This window comes from Mus musculus, chromosome 10, assembly GCF_000001635.26.
Source record: "Mus musculus strain C57BL/6J chromosome 10, GRCm38.p6 C57BL/6J".
NCBI lineage: Eukaryota > Metazoa > Chordata > Mammalia > Rodentia > Muridae > Mus > Mus musculus.
Window position 1 is genome coordinate 21,358,196 of NC_000076.6, and position 9,709 is coordinate 21,367,904.

The 9,709-nt window shown below is 43.7% G+C and overlaps 1 protein-coding gene across 8 annotated transcripts in view; it reads left to right on the forward strand.

The window, feature by feature from the left end:
* Positions 1 to 9,709, forward strand: part of Hbs1l (Hbs1-like (S. cerevisiae)) — a 72,911-nt gene that overhangs the window by 62,217 nt on the left and 985 nt on the right. For 4 of the 8 annotated variants that reach the window (XM_006512803.4, XM_030245182.1, XM_006512805.3 and 1 more), the window contains 4 exons: positions 118 to 208; positions 537 to 645; positions 6,480 to 6,580; positions 9,447 to 9,636. In XM_006512803.4, coding sequence (XP_006512866.1) covers positions 118 to 208; positions 537 to 645; positions 6,480 to 6,580; positions 9,447 to 9,612 — 467 coding nt within the window. In that variant the 3' untranslated portion in view covers positions 9,613 to 9,636. The remainder of the gene's footprint in view (positions 1 to 117; positions 209 to 536; positions 646 to 6,479; positions 6,581 to 9,446; positions 9,637 to 9,709) is intronic. The other 4 variants (NM_019702.2, NM_001042593.1, XM_030245183.1 and 1 more) reach the window with 2 other exon arrangements.

The following is a 9,709-nucleotide window of genomic DNA, read 5'->3' on the forward strand; positions in this document are numbered from 1 at the left end:
TTCCACTTGTCACCACTGAGCCATTCAGATTGAAAGCGATGGGCTCAGTGAGGTACGCTATGGTTGTGTGGCTCTGCAGAGATGTTTCATGTGGGCTTTGGTTTTCCTCATTTCCAGGAATCACTCTGCACGATGAGCCTGTCGATTGGGCAGCAGCAGGCGATCACGTAAATCTTACCTTGGTTGGGATGGACATCATCAAAATCAAGTGAGTAAGAACAGGTTTAAACAGGCTTTGTGTCAGATCAACAGTTTCAGGGTGCATGAGTTAGCAATCCAGTAGTTTAGTTTTAGCCAGAATTTTATTTAACCAAATATAATTTTAGTAAATCCCATCTAAAGTGGAGTTAATTCATGTTGGCACACAGACTTTGTGTGTACTTGGGATGAAAGCTGTAATGCATGAAGCTGTAGCTGGGGCAGAGGGTTCTTAAGAGAACATTCTTATTTGCGTAATTGTACTTCCTTTACAGGTAGACTTTCCACATTGGTTCACTCATCTCTCTCCTCTCTCCTCTCTCTCTCTGTTGTTACAGTGTCGGCTGCATATTTTGTGGCCCCAAAGAACCCATTAAGGCTTGCACCCGCTTCAGAGCCCGAATCCTCGTCTTCAATATTGAAGTTCCGATCACTAAAGGGTTTCCTGTAAGTTTCCAGTGCTCTGTCCTTGCTTCTGGGAACTCGAGGAAGTACTACCTCTCCCTGAAACATGCTGCTGTTTCACAGGAACGTCTTTGCTAATTAGGAAAATAAGTTAGGATTTGAAAGTAATTTTTTGGTTTCTTTTTTTGATTCATATATATATGTGTGTGTGTGTGTGTGTGTGTGTGTGTGTGTGTGTGTGTATGTATATATATGTGTATGTATATATGTATATATATTATATGCATGCTATTTTCTATCAATTTTATATATGGTATATATTATATAAAGTGTAGTTCTATAGATATATTCTACACATCTATCTGTATATTATTGTCTATATCTATTCTATTATTTATTTCCTGTGTGTGGGTGCTTGTCCTCATGTATGTCGGTACTTTATGTGCGTGCCCACAGAGGCACAAAGGGCATGAGGTCCCCTGGCACTGGAGTTACACGCAGCTGTGGGAATCAAATCCTGTTAATGAAATATTTATTCTAGCTAGCCCAAATAAACGTAGCATTTTATTTACACACTGTGAGCCTAGATTGGGCAGGTTCTACACTGTTCTCACCCATATCCAGATCATAGCCCCTTGCTACCTTCTGTGTGAGCCTCATCTGGGCTGCTTTTGCTCCATCAGCCTGTCCTCAGGATGCCCTTCTCCTGATCACGTGGCCTCCTCCCTCTCCATCTTCTCTCTCCTTCTCCCCTGTGGTCTCTCTCAAGACCCCTCAGTTGGTTCTCAGGTCCTACATTTCTCTCTCTGCCCAATCACAGGCCTTTTATCAATTTAAATTGGGGAGCAAGGTTTACACAACAAAGACCAGTGTACATGAGCATGGATTGGTGTGGATGGCAACCAGATTTGGGGTTCAGATTTTGTATACATAGCAACAGGCCAACCCCTAATAGAACCCAGGTCCTTCGAGAGTGCAGCAGGGCTTTTAACCCTTGAGACACTGCTCCAGTCATTATTTGATTCTTGAGTTTGAGACCTTTTCAAGAGAAGGTAGTTTTCATAATATGTCGATTCACACTGCTGATACTATGGTTTTTCTGGGAGAGATGGTAGACTTCACTGAATAGTAAGACTTACTAGTACTTTTTAATTTGGTGCTTCTATTTTGTGTAATATATTTTCAGTATTTTTGATTACAAAATTGATAGATTAGCTTTAAAGGTTAGAAAGCCACAGAAATAAGAATACAGAAAATAGGAATATTATGTGATTGGGTAATCTATAGATACCTTCTGTTAGTGTGTAGATAGCCTGGTTCATGCTCACATGCTATCTTCCCAGCATCTATGTGTTGCATGTAGTTTTACTCTACTGCCTTTGCTCCAGGACCAGCCTCGCCACCAGCCCCTCCCAGTTTCCCTTTAATCTGTGGATAACACACACACACACACACACACACACACACACACACACACACAGAGTTTGTTTCTTTTCAGCTTGCTTTAGGACACAATTGCTGTGCTAAAGCGGCTCATTCAGACCCTGCATGACGTAACTGCACTTGAGCACTTTCTCTGTGGGATGGGGAATTTCTTACAGTGTTTCCTATCCTAGAAAGATGTTACTTGTGGATTTCTATGTCGGGTGTCGTTTTCTTCTTGTGGACTTAAGACCACACACTCCGTGTAGTTCTCTGCATTTGTAACTTAAGAGTCAGGCAATTCCTTCCCCATCAGATCAGTGTGCAGATGCTCCTTGACAGCAGAGAGTGAGTGTTTCTCAGTGAGTTTAAGTACTCAGCCTTAAAGTCCCCATCACCACCCTTGTTTTTATAAATTCAGAAAAGCTGTTACTTACATAAGTATGCAGTATTATTACTGACACCTTATTGTAATCTAGGAAGATGTGCAGCCTGGATTTACTAACTATACTGATTTTACTGTTTATTTCGATCTTGAGCCTGGGAACTCTTCCAAGGGAAGACGTAAAGTCCATCAGGAACAGAAATTGATCTTTCAGCTTGCTAAAGCTTTGATGGAGCCAGGAAGAAACTTACATAGGACACTCATATTCACCTTATGTATGATTCTTATTTCTGAATAAATGGACTCATTGTGTTCATTAGGCATTTAAGTACTTTAATAAGCATATTGTATTTTTAATTCATGTTTTAAAAAGTGTTTCACCAAAAGAGTTGTTATAATTGAATATTTCATTGCTAGCCATTTAGGACTCCTGCATCAATCAGCAAATAGGTCACAGTTAATTGCTTTGGAATGAATGAAGCAGATTCCTGGAAAAGGAGGTTATTGGAGGTGTGATTACTCACGGAGTAATTAGTATTTAGCAATGGAGGGAGGGCAAGGCGGCAGTTACTTTGAAGAGTAACACTGTCTTCCTGTCTATAGTTTCTTAAAAGCCAGCATCAGCTGAGGCTTTTCCTCTGTTTTAACAGACTACAGCAGTGGTTCTCACCTCCCTAACACTGCGACCCTTTAATACAGTTCCTCGTGCTGTGTTGAGCCCCACCATAGAATTATTGTTGTTGCTACTTCACACCTGTAATTTTGCTGCTATCATGAATCACCCAGTCAAAGGAGCTACAGTCCACTCCAGAGGAGTCACTCCCCACAGGTTGAGAACCATTACTCTACTGCTTATCACAATAAAGTTGGAATGGGAAAAGTGGTTATACCTACTTGCTGTTGTAGAAGGAAATTAAAATAATGCTTCCTAAACAATTAAACTTTTTTTAGTTAGCACTTAATTCTGCAATAAATACGTATACAGGTATGTGTAAATTTCCCTTAGTTGTTATGGTAAGCTACAGAGGAATTTATAAGATATATTAAATTTAATTTCTATTTTATTTTTGTAGTTATTATATCTAAGAAACTTTGCATTGTTAAGAACACGATTTGGTATACTCTGTATAATTTCGGTATACAGCTGCAATTATATAACCATTACAGCTGTTTAAGAACAAGAACTTTATCTCGGGACTAAAGCCTTGCAGTGCTTGTTCTAAGTATGATTTAAGAGGATAGTCTAGTCAGCAACTGTCTTCTCACTCTCGGTGTCCTGCAGTGTGGGTAACAGTCTTAATTTTGAAGAAATCCAGTTCCTTTTCCTTATCTGTGCCTTTGGTGGCAAGTCCATGGGTTTTCTTTAAGAGCTTTGTGGTTTGTCTTGTGTGTAGTTGGTCGTGTGGTGCTGGGCAGAGAGAGCCTCACGGCCATCCTGTCCTGTACATTTGCTCGTCGGCTTCCTCCCCAGGGAACGGTCTTGGCACCTTTGTTGACTATCAGATGGCCATCTATTTGCTGAGTTTTAAAAGGCTACTTAAGGGAGGCTGTTTATTAGTTACCTAACATGAAAGCTTAGCAAAACACTAGATGATTTTGTTCTCATCACCAGTGAAGCAAAGTCAGTCCCTGATGCCCTTAGGCCGGTCTCTTATAGAATTCAGAAATGCAAAGAATTTTATCAGAACACTAAATGCACACATGCTGTTTAAAACTCGTCATAGGAAGAGGCAAACCCAACACCAGTTGGAAACACATTGCTTCTGCTGTAACTTGTTAAGGTCAGGAGCACATGAAAGACAACAGACGTAATTGCTTGCATAGTTTACAGCAGATTTAGGAGAAGCACTCTGAGTTTTCAGATGGGGGGCGGGGGTTGAGAATTGTGAGTAGAGACTCTGCTCCCGTGTTGGCATTGCCCAGCTTACAGACGAAGTAGACTCTTGTTCAGGTGTCACTAGGTGACTAGGAATAGTCAGGCCAGGACTCGGTCTCTCAATTCGCTTGTTTTCAAATGGATGTCTCACTTATGTCCAACAGCACTTTTGTTTGTTTGTTTTTGTTTTTGTTTTCTTTTTAGCTACTTTTTATACAGGATGCTGTAGAGAGAGAACAAAAATGAAATCTAAGCCCGTGTGTTCGTTCACAGCCCAGTTGTTAGTCCTGGTGTTATTCTAGGGTCTACATACAGCTCAGCAAATGGTGGGAAGACCTCAGGGAGGCTCATGAGGGTCACGTGTGTCTTTTCTTTGGTATTTGGGACGCCATGAAGACCTAGTCATGTGTGAGGTTAGTAGGGAATCTTTGGTCCTGAAGAGACGTCTCTTAGATTCTCATCTTATTTCTCTCTCAGTGGGTAGCACTTTAAGGTCTGTAGCCATTGAGTACTTGGACCTGGTCTCCTCTCTGTAGCATGTGGCGGCTCTGCCTGCTCAGGGTCTCCTTACTTTGGAGTCTTTGTACTTCACATCATCAAGTACCACTGAGAAAGAAAATCGGGTTACCTTTTTTTGGAGTACTAGAGTTTCAGTGCGCCATTATTGCTTTTGATACAAAGGTTCCCAAAATCTAGGCTTGCACATCCACAGCCCCCTGCACAATTTTTATTTCCTTTATTAGCTCTTCTTCCAGGATGGCGGGGGTGGGGGTGGGGGGGAGGGTAAGGACCCACTACCTAGTGCGTGATGTGCAAATCCTCCACCTGTATCCCCGGGTGGCTTCTCTTTCCCACAGTGCAAACTATTGTGGTTAGAGGTTCCAGATATAACATGTCTGTTTCTACAAATGGCCCAAAATGATGCTTACAGAGCACCAAAGTGTGGTGGCTTCCTGCTTCCTGAGAATGTAGTCTTGCCCTCTTCTCAGATGTCAGCATGCCGGCAGCACGCCCTCAGCAGATGATTTCAGGAAGGTGGTTATCTGTGTTTCGACTTTGATTGGGATCTGTCAGAGCTTCCTCTTTTTTTCTTCATAAAAGCTTCTTTTCTAAAACAGAAAATTGTGCCCATGTTATTTCTACAGGACTCTTAGGAAGCCAACATGGGAAGAGCCAGGATTTGTAGTTTCAGCTGTCTCAGGTGTGAAATTAAAGCTGACAGAAGTTCCATAGCTACATTAAATGACAACTTTCTGCTGTCCCCTCATGTACACTCAGTCTGCAGTAGTCAGTGTATGACATAATCATCTAGGCCAGCTGAGAGCAGGGGTATTCAGGGTGGGATGGCCATAGATGGTCTGATGTATGTGGACCTTCCCCTGTGCTGGCTGCCATTGATATCAGATGATGTCTGAGCATCCTCATTTTAGCGAATGGACCTTAAGTGGGTGGATAGGTTGCAAAAGTTGACCCAGGTGGAAGTGATTTGAACCCTTGTGAGTTACACTTTAGTCTCCTATATAGATAAAACTATTGCCTCTAAATTCTGTCATGCAGTACATGGTACTCAGGGATGCTTATAAATGTTGCTTTCCTTCATTATTTCTGCATATGGAATATTTTATTCTTGTGGCCCAAGAATGGATTAGTGATTACTGCTGGATATGATGGATCTCCCTCCCTCCCTCCCTCCCTCCCTCCCTCCCTCCCTCCCTCCCTCATTACTGGTGATGAAGCAGTTCACTTGCTGAACATCTATCTGTGCTTCTGGGCCCGTTACCTCATCCTGCCTCAATGCTGTAAAAGCATAGGCCATGGGAACTGGCCTGCAGACAGATGGAAGTAAAAGGCTTAGCTTCTTAGAGTCATTCCCTAAGGCTCCTTATGATGTCACCGTGGTGGTAAGTGCTGTAAACAGTAGCTGCTTTTAACCTCTTCAGTGATTCCAAGGTACCGTCATCTTCACCTATCCAGAGGGACAGGGGACAGGAAGGCTATATAGCCTACTGAAGTTCACACAGGGGGCAGGCTAGAAGTTTGAAGGAGCCTCTCACTAGCCCGGGACGTAGAGTTATTAGGAAGTGATGGAGCTGTGGTGACTGATGACTGATTTCTCATGTGCCAAAAGCAAAGGCTGGAACTGCCGTAGCAAGTAGTTCTCGGTGTTCCCATTTGTCTGTCTGTCTGTTTTAGGTGCTGTTACACTACCAAACCGTCAGTGAGCCTGCTGTTATTAAGCGATTGATTAGTGTCCTAAACAAAAGTACTGGTGAAGTCACAAAGAAGAAGCCCAAGTGAGTGTTTTAATGCAGAAACCGTAGACACTAACAGTGTAAGCAGTTCCTTAGTGATAAGCTCGAGTGTGCGTGTGCTGGGTAAGTGGGATCCAGAGGACTTTTCTACTCGCCGCTTCTTACTGACTACTAATGTGCATAGATAAACATTTAAGGGATGGGGAGATAGCTCAGCTGATAAATTGTGTGCTTGCTGTGCAAGGATGGGGACTAGAGTCTTGTCCTCAGAACCCAGAAGAAAGCTAGGTGTTGTGTACCCACTTGTAATGGCAGCATGCAGGAAGCAGAGCCGCGCAGATCCCTGAGGCTCACTGGCCGACCAGCCGAGCTCACTCACCAGGCTCTGAGAGACCCAGTCAAAGAGCAAGGTGGGCAGTGCTGAGGAATGGCGTCCAAGGTTGACTTTCATACACGGCTCTGCATGTATGAACACCCATGTGCAGTCACCTGCACATACATATGCAAACATACAAACACTGCACAAACAGGAAAGCTTTCGTTTAGGAGTGTTAGATATGATTCAGGTTGTGTATGGTAGTGATGGGAATTATAAATAAAGGTATAAATGTATGTGTATGCCCCAAGCCACAGATATTGATGGAGCAAAGACATTACAAATGCTAGTCCTATATTATTTTTTCTAAATTTAAATTTATTTGCCTTTATTTTATGTGCATTGATGTTTTGCCTGGATGTATGTCTATGTGAGAGTGTCAGATTTTAGAATTATAGACAGTTGTGAGCTGCCATGTGGGAGCTAGGATTTGAACACAGGTCCCTGGAAGAGCAGTCAGTGCCCTTAACCACTGAGCCATCTCTCCAGCCCCAAGTCCTCTGATCTTAAAGTTGAATTTTAATTTGTTGCCACTTGTTTTAGATTTCAGTCTTGTGCTTGCCTTGCCTCTGTCATCTGTGCTGTGAGCCTGTCCCCTAGTCTAAGAAAAGGGTCTGTGCATGGTCCTAGTGCCTTCCTTTTCCAGCCTGTGATGTAAGTTTGCTCCTGTGCACATGCCCTTCTGCTGCAGTGATCACCGCTGCCTTGATTTTCTGATTACTGCTTAGTCTCTAGGCTGAGTAGCACAGTCCTCTCACACAGTAAGTACTTTCTGAGAAACAAGCGGCCTGTGATAAAAATAAAGTAATGCAAGTACATACTGCAGAATACAGATTCTTATTTGGTACAGGTTAAGGCCATCCCAGTTTGCTTGGCTGCCTGCAACTTGGAGTTTCCCTCATCTTGAGCCTATGGGGAATCCCACCCAAAATCCCCTTCTTTTCTCACCTTCTGCACCTGTGTTAGGGCCTGGGTTCCTACTGGGTAATGTGCTGACCGCCCCTGAAGAGAGTCTCCACACTGAAGGCAGTCTGCTCTCAGGAGGGAAGGGCTGCTCTGCCTCTCTCTTGAAGGAGTCCTTAGCTTCTCACATCACATCAGTGTGAACTGCGATGCTCGGGGAAGCACCACACAGGAAGAATGGCGTTACTCAAGATCCATGTTTTCTAGGCTGTCAGGAGTATTTTCCTGTGAGTTACGTCCCCAGCAATCACATGAAGCAGATAAGCAACACAACTTACAAGCAACAGAGACAGGATTTGTTTTTTTCCTTTTTCTTTTCTTTTTTCTTTTGATGCAAGTGTGCCATATTTTCTGTATTTCTTTCTCTTTTTTCATTTTATTTTTATTTATTCACTTTACATCCTGCTCAGTGCCCCTCCTCCCAGTCATCCCCTCCAACAGTCCTTCTTCCCTTCCCTGTCCTCTGAGGGTGGAGGCCTCCCCTGAGTTTCCTCCTCCCCCCTGCCCCCATCCCCGCCCCAACACCGGCACATCAAGTCTGCAGGGTTAGGCATTTCCTCTCCCACTGAGTCCAGACAAGGCAGCCCAGCTATAGGAACATATCCCACAGACAGGCGATAGCTGTAGGGACAGCCCCTGCTCTAGCTGTTCAAGACTCTCATGAAGTTCAAGCTGCACATCTGCTACACATGTGCAGGGGGCCTAGGTCCAGCCCATGTATGCTCTTTGGTTGGAGGCTCAGTCTCTGAGAGCCCCAAGGGCCCAGGTTAGTTGACTCTGTTGGTCTTCCTGTGGAGTTCCTGTCCCCTCTGGGGCCTGCCATCCTTCCCCAGCTCTTCCATAGAGTCCCCAAGCTCCATCCACTGTTGGCTGTGGTGTGGCATCCCTCTGAGTCAGCTGCTGCGTGGAGCCTCTTAGAGGACAGGGTTGTATGTGGGGCTCTTTGTCTGGCTAGATGATTCGGACAACTGTGCGGGGACCTCTTCAGTTGATACTGGCTTATCATACCTACTTTAGAGTTTTTCTCCCTGTACCTGCTACAAGATGTAGTATAACATACTTAGCATGTGTGAGGTCCATGGTTGAATTCTTGAACTGCAAAAATAAATAAATACATTTAAAAAGAGGATTAAGTGTTAGTATCCTGATAATGTTAAACTTTAGTATCATTTACTTTATTAGATAGCTAAACTTCTTGATTTCCCCAAAGAATGGTGAGGTGGCGTGGATTGAGATGGATTTTAGAGCATTATGGGGGATAGGATATAGTGGGCCTGAAGGGCGTGGATAGAGGTTTATTTTAAGACTGGCCTACATACACATACACACACACACACACACACACACACACACACACACACACAGATCTTCTTAATAGTTCTTAAATCTAGAATTACTTAAATTCCTTTTAGCCCAGAAAAATTCAAAGGTCTGTGCTTGTGTTTAAAGCGTACACACATGCAATTTTTTCTCCTGGGTTTGGAAGGCTGAGTGGATTTGCTGACTGGGTGTGAGCGCTCACCTTGCCTGTGCTCATCTGTTCCTCCTTTCTCCCCGCACTCCTAACAGGTTGCTGACCAAGGGCCAGAACGCCTTGGTAGAGCTGCAGACACAAAGACCAGTGGCTCTTGAGCTCTACAAAGACTTCAAGGAGCTGGGGCGGTTTATGCTGCGTTATGGTGGCTCCACAGTAGCTGCCGGTGTTGTCACTGAGGTATCTGCTGTGTCCTCTTGACTTTGTCTGTTTCACCTTCCAAAGGTGATTGCGGAGGTTCTGTGGCTGAAGGGAATGCACGGTGTTGGAACAGGAATTAAAATTTATACTAAGTAGT